Source organism: Stenella coeruleoalba (assembly GCF_951394435.1).
Source record: "Stenella coeruleoalba genome assembly, chromosome: 3".
Lineage (NCBI taxonomy): Eukaryota > Metazoa > Chordata > Mammalia > Artiodactyla > Delphinidae > Stenella > Stenella coeruleoalba.
The window spans coordinates 168,621,373-168,646,149 of NC_137148.1; the positions used below are offsets into that span (position 1 = coordinate 168,621,373).

At 51.9% G+C, this 24,777-nt stretch overlaps 1 protein-coding gene across 3 annotated transcripts in view; it reads right to left on the reverse strand.

Annotated features, from left to right (window-relative positions):
* ARHGEF18 (Rho/Rac guanine nucleotide exchange factor 18) overlaps positions 1-24,777 on the reverse strand; it is a gene marked incomplete at its 5' end in the record, with an annotated part of 94,703 nt that overhangs the window by 62,593 nt on the left and 7,333 nt on the right. For all 3 annotated transcript variants that reach the window (XM_079917097.1, XM_079917095.1, XM_079917094.1), the window contains 9 exons: positions 4,081-4,222; positions 4,370-4,472; positions 5,397-5,474; positions 5,968-6,012; positions 6,341-6,398; positions 7,087-7,201; positions 7,876-8,026; positions 8,949-9,214; positions 15,440-15,561. In XM_079917097.1, coding sequence (XP_079773223.1) covers positions 4,081-4,222; positions 4,370-4,472; positions 5,397-5,474; positions 5,968-6,012; positions 6,341-6,398; positions 7,087-7,201; positions 7,876-8,026; positions 8,949-9,214; positions 15,440-15,561 — 1,080 coding nt within the window. The remainder of the gene's footprint in view (positions 1-4,080; positions 4,223-4,369; positions 4,473-5,396; positions 5,475-5,967; positions 6,013-6,340; positions 6,399-7,086; positions 7,202-7,875; positions 8,027-8,948; positions 9,215-15,439; positions 15,562-24,777) is intronic.

Below are 24,777 nucleotides of genomic sequence, written 5' to 3' on the forward strand. Positions count from 1 at the left end.
AAATAGTAACCCGGCAGATGTTACCTTAACCAGGTGTTCAAGGTGAACATCTCCACAGATGTCATGTCAATAGCACGTCCCCCCGATCTGATCAGCCAGGAAGGTTCCCCAAATCCATAACGCCTTTCTAATTATAAGAAAACATCAGACAAACCCAGATGAAAGGACATTGTACAAGACACCTGGGTAACATTTCTCAAGACCGTCAAGGTCATGAACAATAAGAAGAGAGGGAGAAAACCCCTCAAAGACCAGAGAGACTGGGAAGACAGGGTGATTGAAGATGATGTAGTATCTGAATTGGATCCTGAAACAGAAGGAGAACACTAATGGAAAAAAAAAAAAAACCCAAACTGGTGAAATCTGAATTAAGTCTGGAGTTTGGTTAATAGTACTGTACCAATGTTGGTTCCTAAATTGTGACAAACATATTGTGGTCATGTAAGATATTAACAGGAGGGGAAGCCAGGTGAACCACGTAAGGGGGCTCTCTCTGCACTTTTCTGTAAATCTAAAATGAAAGTACTTCCCTGGTGGCGCAGTGGTTAAGAATCCGCCTGCCAATGCTGGGGACACGGGTTCGAGCCGTGGTCCGGGAAGATCCCACATGCCGCAGAGCAACTAAGCCCGAGCACCACAACTACTGAGCCTGCGCTCTAGAGCCCACGAGCCACAACTACAGAAGCCCACGTGCTCTAGAGCCCATGCTCCGCAACAAAAGAAGCCACCGCAATGAAGCCTGCGCTCCGCAACGAAGAGTAGACCCTGCTCACTGCAACTAGAGAAACCCCGCGTGCAGCAAATGAACACCCAGCGCAGCCAAAAAAAAAAAAAAATTAAGAAAAATAAAAAAAGTTAAAAAAATAAAATGAAAAGTTTCGGGGAGAAAAGGGATCTGCCGCCCACTGGAGGGTTAGGGGAGTCCTCAGATAGATAGTTGTATATCCTAAGTTAGGATATAATGCCAAAATGCAGCAAAAGATTCCACGTACAAGTCCCAGGTCTGGTCTTTTTGAAGTAACAAAACATTTAAGTTATCCCTCCTGCCTGCCTTGCATTGCATTCTACGCGTGGTAATTCGTTGCTTTATGCTAGCCACGGACAGCAATCCACAACAGTTTCATGCTTATACCAAAGAATGGAATCTGATCCTTTGTACCTGGTATTTTGCCTGTAAGTCTACTGATAAAAGATTATTGGAAGCCAGTCACAGAATCTGAAAATAAACTCTAGTCTCTCGTTTACTATTTTAGGGCTTTCATAGAAGCCAAGGACTCATTGCAAAACATTTTTGCAAGGATGACCGCTTGTATTCCATCCAGCAACAATACATTTTTGCCTGGTTTAGAATTACCGGTAGCTTATTTCAAAGCGAAGGAAAACCAACTGAGCACGTGTTTGCTGTCTTTAGAACAGCTGGCAAAAATATGGTATGAAAGTGTTTTCATCTTCCTATTACTCTAAATATTATTGTACAGAGCTATTATTAATGCCGTTTTTTGGTGGGAAAACCTTAAAAATTGCCCCAAATATTGACATTAAGTGCGTCAAACAACAGAGTGTCTTTGGTATATTAAACTTTTGGTTTTCATGTATCTGTAATTTAATTTTCCTTTAAACTATAAAATTTTGCCTTTGGTACAACTAAAAGAATTAAAAATTAATTTTATTAAACAAAAAATAGGGACTTCTCTGGCGCTCCAGTGGTTAAGACTTCCTCTTCCATTGCAGGGGGTGCGGGGTTGATCCCTGGTCGGGGAGCTAAGATCCCACATGCCTCGCGGCCAAAAAACCAAAACATAAAACAGAAGCAACATTGTAACAAATTCAATAAAAACTTTAAAAACGGTCCACATCAAAAAAAAAGTTTAAAAAATATTAAATGGCGTCACGTGGCAGTGGATTGGTGATCAGGGGCTCAGGCTCTGAGTTCAGACCCTGCTGTGTGACCTTTGGCAAGAACTTAACTCCTCTGGGCCTCAGATTCCTCATCTGTAGAAAGGGGGAATACTAGTGCCTATCTTACAGAGTTGTGAAGATTAATGAGGAAATCTGTTTAAAGGACTTGGTGTTTGGGATATTGTATCTGCTCAGCATAGTAATGTTACTCTCTATTTGTACAAAGTCTTCTGTGATTGTAAAGTGACCTTCAGGAAATGAGTCCCTGTTGGAACCCTCATCTTCAAGGTCAGATGTGTAAGGGGTTCATTGATCTGTTGGCTACTGTAAGTCACTTCCCTGGGTCTTCCTTGCTGCTGGGAAAGCTAGCTCGGGGATCGGCAAACTTTGGCTATAAAGAACCGTAAGGTAAATATTTTCAGCTTTGAGAACATGCTGCAAAATACTCAACCCTGCCATTATAGCGTGGATGCATTTCTGTACTGTCCATGGCCCAGTCCCGGATCTTTGACCTCATTCTTCCTCCTGCCAACCTCCCACTTGCCCCTTGAATTTGATGCCTCAGATACAGCTCCGTGGGGGCTTGATCCTGGCCCTCCAGGGAAGTCCCTGTATCCAGCAGACCTCACCCCTGACCCCCAGAAGAAGAGATTAGGAAGTCAACAGAAACAGGAAGTCACCTGCTGCTTAAAAGGACTTTAAGATGCTGAAGACTTGGCAAAGCCCAGGTGGCCTCAGCTGAAAACTGAGGCCATGTGTCAGGAAGCGGGTTGGAAATCTTCCAATGCAGAGAAAGCTCCGACGGGGACACCCCTGAGAAGAGCAGGCAACAGTCCCACCACCAGCAAAAACAGTGCTCCGGAAAGAGGGAGGAATCAGGAAGAAGGAAGATGCCCATGTGTGGGGCCGGGCAAGGAGGAAATGCAAAACCTGTGGCTCAGGTCACAGGGAGGCAGCTGCCCTGCAGGTGGAGGGACAGCTCTCACGGCACAGCCCATCCTGGGGCCAGTTCTCTACGGCCCTCTGCAGTGATTCTCACTGGGGACAATCCTAGCCCCCAGGGGACACTTGGCCACATCTAGAGACATTTTTGGTTGTCATGACTCATGGGATGGGGGGGTAATAAGTATCTAGTAGGTGGAGACCAGGGATGCCGGTCAACGTCCTCCAATGCACAAAATAGCTCCCCCTTCCCCCAGCAAAGAATTACTAGGCCTCCAATAGCAATTGGGCCAAGGCTGAGGAACCCTGCACCAGCCTGAATTTGCAACTAACAAGCAGTTGCCGGTGCCTCTTCTCTCTCCCTTACAAAGCCCGATTTGTTTTCAAAAAGGTGATACGCTAAATCTCAGAAAAGGCCAGCGTCATCTCCCTCCAAGGCCTCTGGAACCCAGTACTTTTTCCTGAGCAGACACCATCACCCCCCAGACAGCCCCGGGAGGCAGGAAATTGCCTGTTACGGGCTGATCGTGCCTCCTCCCACCGACCCCAATTCATACGTTATAGTCCTAACCCCCCTCAGTACATCAGAAGGTGGTCTTATTTGGAAATAGGGTCATTGCCATTTTATTTAGTTCAATGAGATCATACTACGGCAGGGTCAGCCCCTAATACAATGTGACTGACGTCCTTAGGAAAGGGAGAATTTCAGACGTAGACAGGCATACAGGGACAATGCCGTGTGAAGATTATAGTTCTGCTGGCACAAGCCACCAGAATCCCAGAAGCCAGGAGAGACACCTGGGGTGGACCCTTCCCTAGCACCTTCAGAGGAAGCCTGGCCCTGCTGACACCTTGATGTCGAACTTCTTCAGAACTGTGAGACAATGCATTTCTGTGGTTTAAGCCAACCAGATGGTGTTACTTTGTTACGCAGCCCTAGCTAACTAATATACTGCCCGAGTCTGGATTTTGCCAAAGGATTTTTGCAACGACGAAAGCTGAGACTCAAAGGGAATTTGGCGGCGGTGGGGAGGGGGGCGCCCAGGCTAACCAAATGGTCCCTGCTCTTAGGGATGGATTCCTGGTGAACATCCAGGAAGCCAGGGTTGGTCCGAGCTTAGAAAGGGTGAAATAGGACGAGGATGCAAAGAGAGAAGGATACCATGAGAATGATTTAGGGGAAGTGAAGGAGAGGAAGTGGCTGCCATCCAGGGGGATGGGCTGGGCCAGCAGACTTACCAGAGTTCAGAAAAGGTTTGCCACACAGCGGGCAGCTGGAGTGGCCAGAGAAGGTTCCTTGAGCCAGCTGGTGCCCATTGACACATTCTTTCCGCTCTCGAGCATCCTGTCCTTTGTCTTTCAGAAGCACTGGGCTCTTCCCCTGTTGGGGACAGAGGTGGGCCTTAGAATGCCCTGTGCATCCAGTCTCGCCTCGAAGCATAGAGATCTGGAGCCAGGGGCACCCTGACAAGCAGCAGAAGGCAGAGGGGGATTCCCCCAACCCCCACCCCCGGCACGGCCCCCCGACCTTCTCCTTCTGCCTGGTGACTCGACATCGGAGGGAACTCAGTCTGCGCTTCACCCTGGCACTCCTGTCACTTCTCTCCATCTTCCCCGCTCTGTCCTCGCTCCTGAGGGGCAGAAAATTTAGTGAGGAGAGCGCAGCAGACCCAGAAGGCCCTTCTGAGCCAGTCCTGCAGGTCGCTTCTGGGATCCACCCGGAATCTGTCTCCCTGAGGCCCCTTCATCCTGTTTCACCCCTGCTGTGGTCCCTAACTCTCTCCCTCCTTCTCTCACTCACTCATTCACTGAACAAACATTTACAGAGGTTTGCAAATTTCAGGAACCTTGGGGACCAGGTTTGCAGAGGGGAAGGTGACGTGGTCTCCAACTTGAGGTCCCTTGATGGGCCCTGTCCATCGCAGTCTCCTCCCTCTGATTCATGCCCCCTTCCTATCTCCATCAGCCTAAAATCCTGCCCATTCTTCCTGTGGGATATCTGTCAAACCCGGCTTCCCTCTTCCCATCCAATGCTCCAGCCCCAGATCGTGCCTCTCCTGGATGGCTGGCACACCCTCATTTAATAAATATGTATTAAGTCATTGACAAAGAAACCCAGCCCCCGCAGAATCTAGTCCCTGGAGGGAGAGTCCGTACCTCCAGTCTGTACCCCTCAGTGCTCACCATCATTGCTCACCACAGAGCTGTGCTCCTGTGTTTCCCAGGTGTGTTCTGGCCTCTGCTGACTCCCCCCTCCCTCCCCTCCTCCCAGCCCCACCCCGACACCGTTCCTGAGGAAGGCACCGATTTCTTTTCCCCATCCTCATTTCTTCGTATGGGTGAACTCCTACTGTTCCATCGGAATCCAGCTCAAGCTGTCACCTCCTCCAAGAAGCCCTCCTCTGCCCTCCCAGGGCATATGAGGAGCCCCCCTACCACCCCTACCATTGATTGCCCTGACGGTTCCAGTGAGAGGACGGGGCCCCCAGCTCAGGGCCCACAGTAACCTCTTGTGGGAATCCAGTGGCAGCCCGCCATCAGCTCTGCGTACTCACTCGGACAGGAACTCAAACCAGGTGAGGTTTGAGTGGGCTCCTCCGGAGCTGATGGACAAGCGAGCCCTCTCCCGGGCCCTGCAGGATCAGAGGGGACAGACACAACAGCCCTTCCTTCCTCCCGCAGATGCCCCCTCTCGTGCCCCTCTCCCTCTGGGCTCCTGTGGATAGGTGTGCCCCCCCGTGCCATGTCTGAGGTCCCACCATCCCTCCACATGTGGGCTTGTTTACATGGTCATTGCGATGGGTTTTCCAGCAGAGGGTGATAACAGGTCTTGGTCAAACAAAATCTGCATGTCAGGACGTTTTTCTAACAGATGGCAGTATTTTGGGAAAGAGGTACCTTTTCCCATTTGGACAAAGGAAGTGCATGGACAGGTGGCGGCTCGCTTCTGCATCCTGCCCTTTCCCACACCTGGGCGTCCTCCCACCTCTCCTGTCACCGTGTTCCTCCCATTTCTCCTTGTCTTCACACCATGCCTGTTCACTCCTATACCTGTCCCCCTACACCTGTCCTCCGCATCTGTCCTCACATACCCGTTTCCTCACACCTAGCCCCCTTTCCACTTACCCATGGTACTGTCGGAGTTCTTGAAGCACCTGCTGGACAATTAGCCTGCAATGGCAGATAAAAACAGCCCACAGCTGCCCCACATGACAGACATTCCCCAAGGCGAGCTGTGATTGCCCGACCCGGTCCCGGGTCCTGATGCAGCAGCTAAACTGGGTCCCCAGCCCCCCCCATGCTGTTGAGAACCTTTCTGAGGGGTCTGGGTCCCTCTCCGGGGAGAAGGATGGTGTGGTAGAGAAGATCGAGATTATTATAGGGGGACAGTGGCTGGTCACGTACAGACAGTGATGCTACAGCCTGCCTCCCTCCTCCCCAAGCCTTGACTCCTTGGCTGTCCAGGGGGTCCCTCCCTGACCCAGGGGTGGACACTCACACGTGATCTGGCTCCACGTGGTCCTTTTCCATGCACTCCAGCACCGGTGGATCCAGGCCTGGAATCAGCCCCCACCCCAAGAGGCACAGGCGTGAAGGGGGCCCTGGGGCAGGACCAGCCCGGCATGGTGCCCCCTGAACCCACCCCTGCAGAAATGGAGGCTGTCCAGATGTGGCTTGCCACTCTCAGGGAGGAGAGGTGAAAAGAGGGCAGAGAGCCAGGGATGGAAGTGTCCCCGGCGTGTCATGAGTGCTTACGACTGGCTAAACGCTTTACACATATGCGGTCAGTGAACCCTCCAAGCGACCCTAAGGAGATACAGTAATTGTCCCCTTCTCCGTGAGAAGGTTAAGGAGGCTTAGAGACTTGTTAGAAAGTGGTAGATTCCGGTTTGGCCTGTAGGTCTGTCTGACACCAGAGGGACACAAGCTCTTCAGATAGAGATTCAGAGACAAAGAAGGAGATAAAGAAGGAGACAGAGTCAGAGGGAGAAGAGTGAGCCCTGCGGGTCATTGCAGTGTTGTGTCCACCTTGGCTGGAGGATCCCGGGGTGGGGGGGGGGGGCGGGGGGGTAGGGGTGGGGAAAGGGCATATGATGCAGGAATCCCCCCCACCCCCTCAACATTCTGCCCAGTTCCTGTCCAGGGGGCCCTAAGCCCCCTCCACCAGCCCCATCCAGGGGACCCTCCAGCAGAAACCCCCTACTCCACTTGGTTTGAATGAAGGAAAGCCCCAGCCTCGGCTACCTTGAACCGCTGGAGTGGGTACTTCCAAATCCGGAAAGATTTCCAGGGAGCTGATCTCATCGAAGGACACGGGAACCGACCGTGACCTCACTCTTTTTTCGGGGCTGTCACATTCCTGCAGGGAATAAGCATCTCGCTAAGCCTGGAGACAGCCCAGGCTGCAGGCAGGCTCGCCGGGTCGAGGGTCCTCAGCCTTCAGCTGCAGACAGGGGCTGCCCCCAGCCATGGGGTATGAGCACAGCGTTGGGACTCCATAGCAGCTGAGGGCTGGAGCCGTACCCTCCCCAGCCATGGGCTGCAGCCCTGCTAAGGACCACCAGCTCCCCACCCCAGCTGTGGGCTGCAGCTCTGGAATTCTGAGCCACAAATTCCAGCCGTGGCCAGTCATTTCCCCCCAGGTCACGGTCATGGGCAAAGATGCCCCAGGCAGAGGCAACAGCTCCGAGCATGCATTTCCCAGTTTTGGGCTAAAATCCCAGACCTCAGACGAGCCCTCCCTACTTCCAAAGTCCAGTCACAGGCAGCACCTCCTTCCAGCTGCAAAGATGCGGAGACATGCCTCTGCTCCCCAGCCCAGGGGTGAACTTAGGGCCAAGGATCCCAGCCCAGAAAAGGATCTTCAGGTCTGGGCTGCGATCTCGGGACCCAGCGACTCCCCAGTCACGGGCTACACCTGCCATGATAAAGCAGTCCCCCCAGCCATGGGCAAGGCACTCCTTGGAACCTGCAGAGACAGCGCCTGGGCCCACAGGTGTGGTATCGTCCGGGGTGGCTGCAGGTTGCACCCACCTTGTTTGGTGCCTCTGGGGGGGTTCCGCCCCCAGACAGACACCCTTTGGTCCAGGCCTGCAGGCCCTCTCCTGGCAAGTTCAGAGCAAGGCTGGCCAGTGTCCGAGGGAGACAGGACCCCTCATTTGCAGCTGAGGCTTCGAGGCTGAGCCTGGTGGAGGAAGGGAGGGAGTCGGGTCTCTTCCACCTGGTTGCTGCCCCAGCTCCAGCATGTGAAGCATGGGGGCCTGGAGGGAACCCGTGGGTAGCCCTCCGGGGGGACAGGGCACAGAGAGGGGTCCAGCTCTCCCAGTACCAGAGAGGCGGGTGGGGAGTCTGGCTGGGGGATTTGATGCTGAATTTCCATTTGCATCGCGGGCCCACTGTTTTTTGTGTTTTGGATTTTTTTACCTTTTTTTGGCCCAGCGGCATGTGGTATTCACATAGTTCCCCGACCAGGGATCAAAACCATGCCCCTGGATTGGAAGCTCGGAGTCTTAACCACTGGACCACCAGGGAAGTCCTCCCTCCCGCTGTTTTTTTTTTACACAGACTGGATTTCTATCTGGGGGACCCGTGAGGGGTGGAGGGCGCAGCTACAGCACCCCTCTCTACTGTTTGGGGCTGCCACTGTGGTTTGTAGGTGGCACTGAGCACGCATCTGTGTTTTGATCACAAGTGCATCTGTGGCTTTGTGCACGCATGTGCAAGTGACATGTTTATGCGTCCCCGGGTTTGAGCAGGGAGAGGATGCACGCCTGCGTGTTGAGCGTGGGCATGTACGCCCAGGGTGCACGGGCGGGTGTGCACATCTAGGTGTGAGCCTGCCGGCCGGGTTCACACAGTTCCAGTCTGGGCTGGTGCACGCTCCTTCAGCGTGTGCGCGCTTACCCATGCACACGGATTCATGTGCCCACGTGAGCTCTGTGTGCAGGCCTGCATCTCCGGAGAGGGCCTTTGGGGCTGCCTTCTGACAGTGCAGACACCTCTGGTGGCCCTTGAGCTAGATGACTGAGAGGCAGGGGGGCAGCGTAGCCTGGCCGCCCTGGGGGTGTGTCCCGGAAGGCGTTGGGGGGGGGTGGGGCAGGACTGACCTCTGCCAGGTTTCAGAGCAGCTCCGCGACCTCTCCCAGCTGCGTCTTCGAGGCAGGCCCTGGGACCCTGCCAGGCTGGAGAAGGGCGAGTCTTCTCTGGCTTCTTCGCTAGGGGGCCCACTGCCCCTGGCCCCACTAGGCTGGCTTTGTGAAGGGACCTCAAGGCCCAGGTCCTGGATATACTCACTGCCCTGAAGGTCCCCCAAGTCCAGGCTGAAGTCCTCCGAGCTCTCGCCATTGCCGAGCAGCCCTGGAATTCCATCCTCCTGGAGACGGATGGGGAAAAGGCATTGACCGAGGGCAGCAGAGGCCCCCAACTCGCAGACCCTGCCCACCCCCCTCCCGTCCAACCTGGGTTCAGCGCCCATCTAGTGGCAGGTGGGGTAGAATGGGGGTGGTCCCCTCAGTGTAATGTCTAACCCAGGCCTTCAAGGCTTTATGCCCCCAAAAGGGGCCAGAAATCTGGGCTGGCAGACCTGATTCCACCTCCCTTACTGAATTTCTGTCTGATGGTTTTATGAAACAGACAAAATAACCTCTGTCCTGTCGGCTCACCCAGCTTGTTTTAAACCTCACGCAAGATCATGCCTGTGAACGCAATTTGCAGAAGCGCTGCACGGAGGTAAATTATCCTTGGTGCCACTGCTACTGGTGGAATTTCAGGCAGTGTCAGGGCTCGTAGTCTTTTTTGTTTTTGGCCGCACTGCGTGGCATGCGCTATCTTCATTCCCCCACCCGGGATCGGACCCGCACCCCCTGCAGTGGAAGCGCGGAGTCTTAACCACTGAACTACCAGGGAAGTCCCAAGGGGCTCCTAGTCTTTTCCCGGGGCTGCTTAGGGTGTGTACTCATGGGTCTCCTGTACCCTAAGTCTCCCTCCCAGGCCCGGGGTGAGGCAAGTGAGGCACTCGTCTCGGACACAAAATTGTAGGGGGTGCCCCAAAACTCAAGAATAAAGAAAATCATACTTTAATATAATATTAAAAAAAAGAACTCAATACAGTGCAAAGAGTTCCGTGATGAGCAAATTATCAAAATGTTAAGACATGACAGTTTCGGACCCCGCACCTCGCTTGCCTCCCCCTATTTCCGGCCCTGCTCCGTCCTACCAGAGGGTAGCCTGGAACCTCTGCGCTCCTAAATCCCCTGCAATAACTTCCGCTCCCGGACAGCAGAAGCCTGAGCTCGTGAGCACAGTGCAAAGGGCTCCAGGGTAGGCTGCCTCCAGCTTCTGGCCCGTCTGCACCCTCACGTCGCAACCCACCCATGAGGCATCGATGTGCCAGGCGCTGTTGGACACGGAAGATACACAGGGGTGGACGATGATTGCCACATCCACCAAAGCAGCAACCAATCTGCACCCAGAACTACACGGGTGTTAACCCTAATCCCACAGAAGCTCCACCAGGGGGCGCTGTTGTCCCACTTTCCAGATCAGGAGACAGGCTCAGGGAGGAGAAAGGACCACACAGTCCTGGGCCACACAGTCAGTAAACCGCAGAGCCAGACCCAAACTCAGATCTGTCTGGATCCAAAGCTCTATCCTCTTTCTTACCCTTGTTACTCTTCTATTTCTTTTTCCTCTCTCTCCCTCCCAGTCATTCTATTTGTCATTTATGTCCCCCCCAGAGCACCTGCTTTTTTCCTTTCCTTGGAGAACATCTTCTCCCAAGCCACCAAGAGGCAGCCTGGTGAACTCCTATTCACCCGTCAAAACCCAACTTGGGCATGCCCTCCAGGCTGCCTTCCTGACTCCTCCAGTCTAAATAAGGTGTCCCTCCTTTGGGCTGTCAGGATCTGCAGGACAGGGACTGTCCTTTTCCAGGCCTTTGTTAGCACTGTCCTCAGACAGGGTTTTGTGGGTAGGTGGGAAGTCCTCTACAAGTGCTCCATGCAAAACCAGCCCTCAGATGTGACCCCAGACATCTATGTGAGCTCAGGCAGCCCTTGATGGACTGTCCCAATTGGTGGCCTGAAGGGCCCACTGAGCAGACCTGGCCCCCTTCATGAGCTCTATAAGAGGCCCCAGGATAGGACTGCCAGATAAAATGCAGGACGCCCAGTGAACTTCCAATTTATATAAACAACGAATTTTTTTCTAGTGTAAGTAGATTCCAAACATGACAATATTCAAGTCTAACTGCGCATCCTTTAATTTTATCTGTTCAATATTGCAACCCTATTTATCCCTGGACCAGTCTTTACTAGGGGAGGGGTAACAGGAAGGTCCCTGTTAACACTTGGTGTGGGGAATTTTCAGAGAAGCAGCCAATTGAAAGTGGAAAACACCTGCCAGCCAAGAGCCACGCTCTTGGTCGGCTGCAGATCTTGGCTGGCAGGACGCAGGTGGCAGTGTCCACACCTGCCGTGGAATGAGGGTGGAAGAGCTATGCAGGGTCTGGCTTCTTCTCTCACCTCCCCCACTTGGAGCTGTCTACAGTTTTGACACCTTCCTTCTTTTTTAAAATCGTAGTAAAGTATACATAACATAGAATTCACCATTTTAAGCATTTTTGAGTATACAACTGAGTGGCATTAAGTACATTTAAACTATTGTGCAGTCGTCACCACTGTCCATCTCCAGAACTTTTTTCATCTTCCTCCAGAGAAGGTTTGTACCCATTAAACAGTAACTCCCCATTCTCACCTCCTTGAGCCCCTGGTCACCTCGACTCTACTGTGTCTTATTGAATTTACCTATTCTAGGGACTTCGTATAAGTGGAATCATACAATCTTTGTCCTCTTGTGTCTAGTTTATTTCACTTAGCATAATGTTTTCAAGTTCGTCCATATTTTAGCATGGGTCAGAATTTCCTTCCTTTTAAAGGCTAACGTTCCATTGTATGGATGGACCATATTGTATGGATATAAACAAAACTACATTTTGTTTCTCCATTCAGTCTTTGATGGACATTTGGGTTGCTTCCACCTTTTGGTTCTTGTAGATTATGCTGCTATGAATATGGGATGTACAATGTCTGTCTGAGTCCCTGCTTTCACCTCTTTTGGGTAGATCTGCAGAAGTGGGGTTGCTGGATCGTACGGCAATTCTCTGATTGGCTTTTTGAACCCCGGCCATGGGGGGGGCTGCACTGCGTGGCATGTGGGATCTTAGTTCCCCGACCAGGGATCGAACCCATGTTCCCTGCAATGGAAGTGCAGAGTCTTAACTACTGGACTGCCGGGGAAGTACCTGCACCCACTGATCTTTCTCCCCCCAACCTCCCTGGCTGCTTCTTCTCTGCCTGCTGCTTCCTCCCTGTATCTTTCATATACCAGGGTCCCTCTTCTTCAGTCTCTGTCCAAAAAACCCACACCTCTGGCCCTGGCTGGTCCAGGTTCCCCTGGTTCTCCTATGACTTCAGCGGCAGCCTTCCCGAGATCACTCCAGTCCCATCCCTGGTGCCTTGGTAACCTCTGCCAACTCCTGTCTCCTCTGCCACGGCCCCAAAAGTTTCCTTGCCTCTCTGGTTTTCATCCTCCTATAAATATAAATACATCAGGACAGCCTCTTGGCCTGGGCCGGGCCCTCCCCACTCCCTCTCCTATCTGGCCTCCCTCACAGGAGGCAGAAGTGGGAACCCCGCCAGAGCTTTGGGTAGAAGGGGATGGTGGGCAGCTGTGGCAGGTACAGAGATGGAGGGGGGAGGGAGGGGGCTTTGTCCTTTGCTGGGGAACTTGTATCTTTCTTCCAACATTTCCTGGGTCAGAAATGGGAGCCGGCCCACTGAGGACCTTCCCAGGCATCTCCCTAAACATTTGTATGCTGGCCCTGATGCCCCAGAGAGGATACAGTAAATCCAGGTTCCTGCTCCCGGAACCCTGGGGAACCTTGAGGGATGGGTCCCCCCTCAATGGCAGACCCAGAGACGAGATGTCCCAGGAATCCCACTCTACCAAAGGGCTTGCTGCGTGCAGATTGAGATAGTACATGGGTCCACGTTTTTTAAAAATGTAAATAGTTATTTATCTCCTTGTATATTAAGAAAAAATAGCACACCAAAGCAACTTCAAGCATATCATTTCTCTGGTTCCATTTCATCGTGTAAAAAGGGAATTGATTTCAAACAAAAGAGCAAATAAATGACAGGGACAGACAGTTTTCGGATGGCTGGAATGATAGAAAGGCCTTAGTCAAGGTTTGCATCCCTCGCGTGTCTTTTATTAGCTCACTGTGAACTCAGGCAAGTTTCTAACCCTCTCTGGGCCTCAGTCTTCTCATCTCTAAAATGGGCGTGATGCTGCCTTCTTGTAGGATTGCTGGGCAGGTAGAATGAGATGATGCTTACACATTGCAAGCCCTCGATCAATGGAAGTAGATATTGGTTGTTGCAACCATGGTTATTGTTTTTATACTTCAGGAGTCAGGGCCCTTCCTCTGGGCAAATTGATGACCCTGCCAGATGGAGCTAATTGGAGTAGACTGACAACTAAATCCAGCGATTATAATCAAGGATGAGTGAATGTTCTAGAAAATGGGCTGGAGAAGAACTGAAGGGGAGCCAGCTGACCCTGTTTGAAGGGACAGGAATTCTGGTTTGGAGTTATCCTTAGAAAATCCCTTTTTTGTTATTATTATTTTAAACTTAATTTTTTTAAGTTTGAAAAATAAGATTTAGTCTAAGCCAGATCATATAGAAAATTCCTTTTTTAAAAAGGACAAACCCCGGGGTAATCACTGGTGTGCGAAATCTACGAAGGACAACTCAACTAGGACAGGTTAGACCATCTTTAGACAGTTTCCGTAACAAAATAAAACCCCCAAACCCTACTTCCAACCACATAAAATAGTGTCTATGTGACATGTAAATGATTTCTTGAGCTGGCTATATAGGTCAAGTTGCATATATTTTAAAATAATTTACATCTTATCAGTATATATATCTTTTTCAATGAAAAGTCCTACTGAATGTTTTAAAAACAAAAAGACAGAAAGAAGGAAAGAAAGAAAGAAAGGAAGAAGAAGGGAAGAAAGAAAGGAAGGAAGGAAGAAATCAGGGAGGGTTTCCTGGAGGAAGTGGCAGTGAGGGAAGCCCTGAGGAATGAGTAGGAGTTAGCTAGGTAGAGGCTCTGGGTGAGGGCATTCCAGGCATTAAGAGAACAGGATGTTCAGAAGCCTGCTGGCTTGGGAGCTCATGGTGCTTCCCCCTCAAACTGGCAAGATTTCCTTATGGCTGAAGGGGTGTGTGTGGGGGAGGGAATGGGGTTGGATCAGCAGGCCTGGTAGGCCAAGGAAGGATTTAATCTCTAAGTTCCAAACAATGGTGGTATGGAGGCCAGGAGGCTGTGATTTGCCTTCAGAAAGATTATGCAAGATGCAGAGCCCAGATAGGCTTGGACAGGGGCAGGGCTGTCGGAGCAGCGAAGACACTTGTGCAAATCACCTGGGTGAGCAATTACAGTGGCCTCCACCAGGGCAGTGGAGAAGGAAGGAGAGACATGGACAGAATTGAGGGTTGTACAGATGTAGTGTTCACAGGGCTTGGGGAAGGAAGGGCAAGGATGTTGCCTTCTGCTGCTTCCAGCTCTGGTGACCAACTAGATAAGGACACGGATGTGGGTGGTGGGGCTTATTTGGTGGTGGTGGGGTAGAGCCCCCCCGTATATACCCAGGGCTCCCTGCTTCTCCAGGTACACGCTTCCTCCATTGCCATCCTATCTGCCCCATTGCCTGCAGCCCAGGGTTCCCATTCCAAGAGGTCCAGAGCCCTGGAAGGTCCAGAGCTGAACTTAAGTCCTGGTCTTGTCTTCATTTACCCTGAATTCTCCCTGACACCTAGGCCAATTCTTTTCCTGCTTGGACCCCAGTATGCTCCTCTGTAAAATGATAGGGGCAGATACACAGAATTTCCTACATATGGTTTGACTGTAATGGACCCTCCTTCCTTAGTGTGGTGGGTGTTATAAAACACCCAGACCCCCCCTTCAGTGAGAATGGGCTGCCCCAGATGCTGGAGGAGGGCTGCCAGCAGATGGCTGTCAGCTGTCAGTCTCCTTCTGGGAAGTCACATCCCTTCCTGGGCAGTCCACAGGCCACGACTGATTGATGTGGGGACGTAACGGCTTGGCCATCTCAGCCTGATTTAGGACCACTCTGCAGGGCTGTTCTAGCTCAGAGGTGCCCATGGGAGCTTTTTCTTCCTCTTTCATTGATTGTTCTACCCACCCATGCACCCATCTAGCCACCCTTCCCTCCTCCCTCCCTCCCTTCCCTCCATTCTTTCATCCATCCATCCATCCATCTCTTTTGTCAATCCTTCCTTCCTTCCATCCATCCATCAACCCTCCCCTCTACTCATCCCACCCTCCCTCTTCTTGTTCCAGAAAGCATTCATTTCCTCCTCTGTAGAATGGGATAAGAACTACTCTGCCATGTTTTGAGGAGAGTTCCCTGAAATTATGCACACAGTGTTCCTGCAGGTGCTAAAAGTGTGTACTTGCTGCTGCAGGCGTCATCAGCTCCTGCCCGTCTCAGCAGTCAGACACATGCCTGCTCATCCTCCATGGCGGGGAAGTCTGGGTCCTCAGGCCTCCAGGGTCCACCGCTGCTCTTCGTGGCTGAGTCTGCAGCTCCAGAGTCAAAGGGCTGGACATATGGCTTGGGCTCAGAGCCTGTGGGGAAAGGAGGGACAAGGTGTCACGGCTGAGTGGGAGGCCTGAAGAGTCAGGGTCTGAGTGCTGCATCTGGGCCTCAGTTTTCTCATCTGTAAAATGGGATGGCAGGGGAGGATGGTCCCCATGATCTTTTTTTTTTTTGGCCACACCCTGTGGCTTGTGGGCTCTTAGTTCCCTGACCGGGGATCGAATCCAGGCCCTCGGCAGTGAAAGAGTGAGTCCTAACCACTGGACCGCCAGGGAATTCCCTCTTTAAGCCAACATACGCGACACCACTCGACACCACTCATGCTGAGCCTGGGACAGACATTTCTATTCAATCCCAGAGCTCTTTCTTCCTGAGCCATGGTCCCCTCGGAACGCTTCCCACTGCATCATGTTTGGAAGCCGTCTTCAGCTGATCTGAGTTAGCTCATGACATGAAATCGATTTGTCATGCCTGCTCTAGCAAGAAGCCCTCATTTGCTAGAATGGGTCCCTAAGACCAAATGCAAGTACCCAGTGCCCACCTTTAGAGGGTCTCTAATGGTAGAACTTCAGGCTGTCTCTGTCCCTATATTGTACTTTGAGTTCCAGGGACCCCTGTGTGGCATGGTATAGAGGAGAAAACAAGGGGTTTGGGGTCAACCAGACTGTGTCCTTGCCTGGACCTGCCCCTAATGGCTGCACACCTTTGGGGAAGTCACCTCTCTGCGCCTCAGTTTCCTCACCTGGAAGGTGGGTGTGATGGTGCCCACCTTTCAGGGCCCGATGCTGGGGTGCTTGGTCACCTTCCTTCCCTCCAGGTCAGGAGGGTGCCCTGGCTTGATCTTGGGTGTTGGATGGAGTCTTTTGCCATGGGAGAAACAGGCACCCCCGACTCTCTCCCCCTGCCCCTTACACTAAAGCTAGAGCGCGTCACCCCTGCGTATCCGAATCCCCACGGAGGTTACCCACCGCCTGCAGGAAGAAGGTCAAATGTCTTGGTCCAGCCACTGGTGTCCACCAGGATCTTCCTCCTGTGCCTTGTCCCTGCCGCTGCAGGACCCACTGCCTAAGAGCCCCCCATTCCTGTTGTAGGGCCGCCTGCCTAAAGACCTCATCCTATTCGCTCCAGAAACCTTCGTCCACCCCCGCATCTACGGTGCCTCTCTCCTGTGCACTGCATTGTGTTGCACTGCATTGCCTTGGCATCTGGACTCCCTTCGCTCCTCCACACCCCCTGCAAAAACATCCTGGGTCCTGCTGCAACCAGGGAGCTGAGGGGAGAGTGCCTGGAGGTGAAGCTGGAGGATGTGGGTGAAGGTGGAGGCGAGGAATCCAATGGAGGTGATACCCAGAGAGACTGAACAGCACGTTTGCGGTAAGAGCGATAGCAGTTTCAGGAAAGGCCAAGGTGGGGGTGGGGAGAGGGATGGCGATGCCTTTGGACAGTGGCAGTTAGGTCCTCATCCATGCCTTAGCTTGGGTCCCCTGTGGCTGGGGGACCCCATGTCTCATCTTGCTGGGGACAGTCCTGGTTTATGCTACCGAGTCAAGTAATGATTAACAGTAGCCCACTTTCACCCTCCAAAGGGTACGGGTGGGGTGATCTATTTTGTGGCCACTCTGCCTATGACCATTGCAGCTGGCAGAGGGGAAGGGGTGAGGCTGTCCTTTTCTATCCCAACATGGGGTAAGCTGTCTGTACCCACTTCTGTTCCTTCTCCTCCCAGCTGTGTAAATACAAACACTGCCCCAAGTTTTGGGGGGTGCTGACAGGTGTATAATTTGGGGAGCCTTCTTTAAGAAAACGAATACAAAATTGTGAACGCAAAATTGCTGGGGCTTTTGGAAGGTAGCAAGAACAGCAGAAAATAACCAAGGCAGAAATAAACACATTTCATAAACAGATGAATGAAAAGGTATCACATGGGCATAAAAACCTCAAGGAGTCTGGAAAACATCTTGGCAATTCTTCAAAAAATTAAGCATAGAGTTGCCATACGACCCAGCCATTCCACTCCTAGGTCTATACCCAAGAGAATGGAAAACATAGATCCACCCAAAAACCTTGTACATGACAGTTCATGGCAGTATTATTCTCAATAACCAAAAGGTGGAAACAACCCAAAGGTCCATAAACAGATGAATGGATACACAAAATGTGGTCCATCCATACGGTGGAATATTATTCAGTCATAATAAGGAATGGAGTTCTGGGAGTTCCCTGGCTGTCCAGTGGTTAGGACTTGCGCTTTCACTGCCAAAGGCCTGGGGTTCAATCCCTGGTTGGGGAACTAAGATCCCACAAGCTGCACGGCCCAGCAAAAAAAAAAAAAAAAAAAGAAGGAATGGAGTTCTGACACCTGCTATACCATGAATGAACCTTAAAGACGTGATGTAACATCACAGAAGTCAGCCACCAAAGACCACATGCTATGTGATTCCATTTATATGAAATGTTCAGAATAGGTAAGTCCATAGAGGCAGAAAATAGATGAGTGATTGTCTAAGGCTGGGGAGAAATGGGAAACTCTGGGCTATGACTAAAGGATACAGATTTCTTTTGGGGGTGATGGAAATGTTCTAAAATGGATTGTGGTGGTGGTTGCACGACACATGGCTTGTGGGATCTCAGTTCCCTGATCAGGGATGGAACCCGGACCTGGCAGTGAAAGTGAAAGCACCAGGTCCTAACCACCGAACCGCCAGGGAATTCCCATCGCTGCGAATATTCTAGAAACCATCACTACTTTCCCAGCTACTCTCCCAACCTGGTTGAGGGCCTCTGTTCCGCTGCCCTCATTCAACCTTGCATCTCCCGTGAGGCAGCTTCTATGACTCAGGGAAATATAGGACACGACAAGCGGGCTGTGAAGGACGAGAAAAGCCAGATGCGGGGTTGGGTCCTGGAGGCTGATGGGAGCTTGGAAGGGGAGGGGAAGCCGCCTGGAGGAGCCATCCCGTCCCTCAGCCAGGGCCCCAGGGGGCCTCAGGAGAGGATGCAGGGTCTGTCTGCTTCCCTGGGCAGGGACCTCACAGAGGCCTGAGGCCTCCTGCAGCCTGTAGAGGCCACAGGCAGAACCTTATGCCTTGCATCTGTGACCCTCAGAGTCTGGGATGCAAAGGCTAAAGGTGAAAGGCCAGGGCTGAGTTTATTCTTTGCATGGAAGCCTCTGACCCAGGAACAGGCCGGGCTTGACCCTGATGACAGACTCCATTCTGATCTCAGTGCCACATGTTGAGCCTCAAACTTTGTGTCACAGACTGAGCCCCTAACCCAGTGTCATAGACTGAACCTCAACCTGATGTCACGGACGGAGCCCTGACTTTGGTGTCGTGTACTGACTCCTGATCTGGGTGTCATGGGTTGAGCCCTGATCCTGGTGTCATGGACTGACTCCTGATCCTGGTGTCATGGGTTGAGTCCTGATCCTGGTGTCATGGACTGAGCCCTGATCCTGGTGTCATGGACTGAGCCCTGATCCTGGTGTCATGGACTGAGCCCTGATCCTGGTGTCATGGACTGACTCCTGATCCTGGTGTCATGGGTTGAGTCCTGATCCTGGTGTCATGGACTGAGCCCTGATCCTGGTGTCATGGGTTGAGCCCTGATCCTGGTGTCATGGACTGAGCCCTGATCCTGGTGTCATGGACTGAGCCCTGATCCTGGTGTCATGGACTGAGCCCTGATCCTGGTGTCATGGACTGAGCCCTGATCCTGGTGTCATGGACTGAGCCCTGATCCTGGTGTCATGGACTGACTCCTGATCCTGATGTCATGTACTGACTCCTGATCCTGGTGTCATGGGTTGAGCCCTGATCCTGGTATCATGGACTGACTCCTGATCCTGGTGTCATGGACTGACTCCTGATCCTGGTGTCATGGGTTGAGCCCTGATCCTGGTATCATGGACTGACTCCTGATCCTGGTGTCATGGACTGAGCCCTGATCCTGGTGTCATGGACTGAGCCCTGATCCTAGTGTCATGGACTGAGCCCTGATCCTGGTGTCATGGACTGAGCCCTGATCCTGGTGTCATGGACTGAGCCCTGGTCCTGGTGTCATGGACTGAGCCCTGATCCTGGTGTCATGGACTGAGTTCCCATCCTAGAGCCACAATCTGAACCCCAACCCTCATCTTGTGCTGAACCCTGACCCCAGGTACACACTGAGCCTTAGTTCTGGTGACAGATTATCTCCTCCAAGCTCCAGACTTTGTCTCCAATGGCCTCTGCCTTTGTCTCCAGTGGTGACTGTCCGATATTCCCACCCGCGCTCCAATCTCAAGCTGTCAAGGCCAAACTCCTTGTTTTCCTTCCTCCTTCTGTGTCCCCATATCAGTGTGACTGCACCGTCTTCCCAGTGACCCTGCCAGAGACCCGGAGATGAGCCTTGCCTCCTTACTACCCCTCAGGACACCAAGCCCTGTCAATTTCACCTCCCCGACATTTCTCTACTCCATCCTCTTTTCTTTTTGCCTCTGCTACTATCTTAATGTCAGCCTCCATTATAGCTCTTCCTACACAACCACAACTCTTGTCGGGATTTTCCTGCACAAACAATAGCCAACCACAATTGGCTTCTTCTGTTGCAGTAGCTGGTATGTCTTCTTGGCATGACATTTCAGAGAGTCACCCCCCTTCCTCTGGTCCTTACCCCTGGACTCCCCTTAGAATGACATTCGAGCCCTTTTCAGTCTACCCTCTCAACTCCCCATGCACACCTGAGCCCCTAACTCAGTATTCTCCTGTGTGCCCCTGTGCCGTTCCCACCACCCTTTTCCACTCTTCCTGCCTTGACAACCGAGGACTTTTTCTCTGATCCTCTGCAGACCGTCTTAGCCAGAGGACTTTGGATTCGTCTGCACCCCTTTTCTACTCCCTGTTGTACTTTAACTGGCTTACTTGTTCGCTTCTAGACCAGGAGTTTCCCAGGCCAAATCTGACTCAACACCTGATTTTGTAAATAAAGTTTTAGTAGCGCACGGCCACACCCATTCGTGTCCGTATTGTCTGACTGCTTTCATGCTACAACTGCGGAGTTCAGTAGTTGTATCAGAGACCATATGACCTGCAAATCTGAAGACACTTACTCTCTGGCCTTTTACAGAAAAGGTTTGCTGTCCCCCGCTCCAGATCGTGAGGCAAGTTCTGTATCCAACACACTTTTACACGCCCAAGTCCCAAGTGGTAAAATCTTACATGTGTGGATCAGTTCCAATATGCCTTGCCTTGTGCTAAGCCTGTCGTGTTCTTTGCATTCTTCTAGCCTCACAACAACCCTCTGAGTCCCCACATTATGGAAGGGGAAACTGGCTCAGAGAGATGTACTGACTCATCCAAGGTCGTACTGGACTGGCAAGAGTCAGAGTTGGGATGTGAACCCAAGTATTTCTTGCTCCAGAGCAAGGGCTCACAACCACAAAGCTATCCTGTGGTGAGCAGATGAACAGATAGATGGGTGAATATATGGTTGGATGGAAGCGTGGACGGTTGTATGGATGAATGAATGAATTGTTGAATAGATGGACGAGTGGTTGGATAGTTGGCTAGCTGGCTGCCTGGCTGAAGGGAACGTTGTCTGGCTGGGTGGTTGGATGAATGGATGGTTAAATAAATGGGTGGATGGGTGGTTAGATGGATGGATGAGTAGATACTTAGATGGATGAATAGTTGGGTGGTTAGATGGATGGATGGGTGGGTGGATGGATGGATGCGTGGATACGTGGTTGCATGGATGGATAGTTGACTGTCTGGTTGAACGGATGAATGGGTAGGTGGTTGGATGGATGGATGAGTAGATGGTTAGGTGGACGAATGGATGGATGGATGTGTGCATGCAGGGATGGATGAATGGGTAGGTGGTTGGATGGATGGACGAGTAGATGGTTAGACGGACGAATGGATGGATGGATGTGTGCATGCAGGGACGGATGAATGGGTGGATAGCTGGGATAAGTGGTGTGTCAGTGTCCAGTGGCAGTGATGCATTACTTGGTATTCTGAGGGGATGAAGAGGGGAGAAACGTAGATAGAAAGAGGCAGAATTGTGGCAGAGAGGCCAGGCAAGAAGGACACCAAGTTGAGACACAGAACGCACACATTATATATACACTTATTATGTGCCAGGGAATGAGTGAAAAAGTATGGCCGAAATGGGTAATTGAGCACCTGAGGGGAAGGGCCAGTGGGGCTCTGCCCCAGGGAACTTCCTGCAGGTCCCAACCCCCCTTCCATAGTCTTGTCTGCCTCTCCAAATCCACTCCATTATTTTCCCAGGAGGTCCCATCTGGTGCCCAGACAGCCAGTTACAGAGGTTACGAAGGGCACAGAAAGGCGAGAGAATGGAAGGACTCGGTGAGGGAGTCCCTCTCTGCGCCCCACCCCCATGCTGCTCGCTAAGGAGCCACCTCCCAGCCTGTATTCAAGTTCTAGGCAGCCTCTTCCCACAGCAGCCCCTGCAGCGTCAGCCATAAAAGGGTTTAAGAGTTCCCACTGGTTCCCACAGCTCATCCCCAACCTGTCGGCCTATAAGTCACAGCTTCAACCTTCCCGGGCAGGGAGACAGGGGGTGCTGGGCGGCCAAGAGTGGGTAGACCTTCGTAAGGATCTGGGTCCCAGGTGGGATCCGAGGCTGATACCCTAATTCTCTCACATTACTATCCACTGGTGGATTAAAAAACCCTCCCCAAGCCCTCCAGCTGCCCACACTGGTAGCTTTGTTCACTGGTCAGAACACACCACAGAGGTAGCCTTGAGACACACCTGGTTTCAAATCCTGGCTCCCTCAGCATGTACTTGCCGTGTGACCCTGAGATCATCACTCCTCCGTTCTGAGCTGAACCTCACAAGGGCTCAGTAACTGGCAGCAATTCCCACCATTACGACTGCTCTTCCGTTGCATCTCAGTCCGCACGCCACCGTCTCCCTCCCCAGCCCCAGCCTCCAGGTCCCCCGATTCTCGACTCTCGATTCTCGATATTCCAGTCTCCTCCAGCACAGTGCCTGGCGCACGACAGGTCCTCAACCAGAGCGTACGTAATGAACAAGCTAATGAATCTTCTTATTGACTGCTCTCCTGCATGGAAACTCATTCGTGAACAAGTACCCGGCTTATGCAGGGGGTACAGGGGGCTCCTATCACACTATCCCCCGTGCCCCATGGCCTTGGACACCATCTGGCTATCTTCCAGGACTAAACTCCTGCCGAGATTTAAGAAATGCCTTTTTGCAAAAGCAATTCACCCAGACCTTGGGGGATATGATACAAGGGTCTCTCCAGCTGCCACGTAGTAAACTGAAGTCCTGGGACCCGGGGGCTACCAGCCAATGTGTGTGTGTGTGTGTGTGTGTATGTGTGTGTGTGTGTTCTAGGGAGGTGTCTACCAGAATTTCTGGAAGTCTCAAACCTCCTTCCTTTTGCTGCCTCTCTGAACCTCTGTCCTGCAGCCATCCTGGAACAACTCGCGTCAGGAGCGCCCAGGAAGCCACCAGGCTACCCCGGTTCTAGGGTGGATTCTCCTTCTACAGATTTACCTCCCAAGACAAGATCCTGGCTGAGCCTGGGGACACGTTTCCTCTGAGACAAGAGGGACCCCACAAGTCTGTGATGTTCTGTTGGGGTCCCAGGGAACCAGAGATCATGAAATTTGGGGCTGGTTCAGGCAGACTCTGTGCCCCTGGGCTGAGGAAAGGCTTGGGGTGGGATGGTTGGGCAGGTTGTCCAGGGAGCCCTGCCTGGGTGGCCGGTACCCACTGCTCACTGTCTGCCCCCTTACCTCTCTTGAAGGCCCACCGCTTCAGCCAGAGCTTGGAGAGGGCCGGCCAGGTGTGGTTGAGCGCTGAGCCAGCCATGGGGGCCGTGTGTGCGAGCATGTGAGTGAACAGCAGGATGAAGAAGGCGATCGGCTGGGAATATCTGCCAGGACGGGGCTGCCAGCAAGAGGGGCGGAGCCTGTCTGCAGGGGCTGCCAGATACATCAGCTGATGGGAGCTTGGGGCTGGGGCAGGGGGGGCCCCAGGGACTCCAGCCTTGGAGGAGGCCAAGTCCTTAGTACTAACCCCCACCTCCCCTGCCTTATAGGCTTTTCACCCTGGCTGGACAAGACATTCCCAGGAGGAGCTGAAGGGTGCAGTGAGGGTTCCTCAGAAAACAAGTATAGACTGGGTCCTGAGGTGGACCTGGGTATGCGTGAATGTCTGAGTGTGTGTGTGTGTGTTTCATTGTCTCTGTGCTTTTGACAGTGTATCTGTGTGTTAGCACAGAGTGTGTGTTTTCAAGTCTTGAGTGTCAACTTGTCTATGGGGGGGGGGTGTGTATATGAGCATTTTAGGGTTTTTTTCCCCGGTTTCATTGCGATGTAATTGACATACAGCACCGTATAAGATGAAGGTGTACAGCGTAATGACTTGACTTACATATATGGTGAAATGATTACTACAGTAAGTGGAGTTAACTTCCATCATCTCATACAGATACCAAAAAAAAAAAAAAAAAAAGAAAATAATGTTTTCTTGTTGTTGTTCTGAGGAGAACTCTCAGGATTTACTGTCTTAGCAACTTTCAAACACACCCTGCAGCAGCGTTAACTATAGTCACTATGCTGTACGTTACATCCCCAGGACTTATTTATCTTATAACTAGAAGTTGATACATTTTGACCCTCTTTATCCAATTCCCCCACCCCCACCCCCTGCCTCTGATAACCACAAATCTGGTCTCTTTTTCTATGAGTTTGGTGGTGGTGTTTTTTTTTAATTTAATTAATTAATTAGTTTATTTATTTATTTTTGGCTGTGTTGGGTCTTCGTTGCTGTGTGCGGGCTTTCTCTAGCAGTGAGCGGGGGCTACTCTTCATTGTGGTGCATGGGCTTCTCATTGCGGTGGCTTCTCTTGTTGCGGAGCATGGGCTGTAGGTGCGTGGGCTTCAGTAGTTGTGGCGCATGGGCTCAGTAGTTGTGGCTCGCGGGCTCTAGAGTGCAGGCTCAGTAGTTGTGGCCCACGGGCTTGCTTGCTCCGTGGCATGTGGGATCTTCCCAGATCAGGGCTCGAACCCATGTCCCCTGCATTGGCAGGTGGATTCTTAACCACTGTGCCACCAGGGAAGTCCCTGGTGGTGGTGTTTTCTTTTAGATTCCACATCTAAATGAGATCACACAGTATCTGTCTTTCTCTGTCTGACTTACTTCACTTAGCATAATGCCCTCAAAGTCTATCCATGTTGTTACAGATGGCAAGATTCCCCTCCT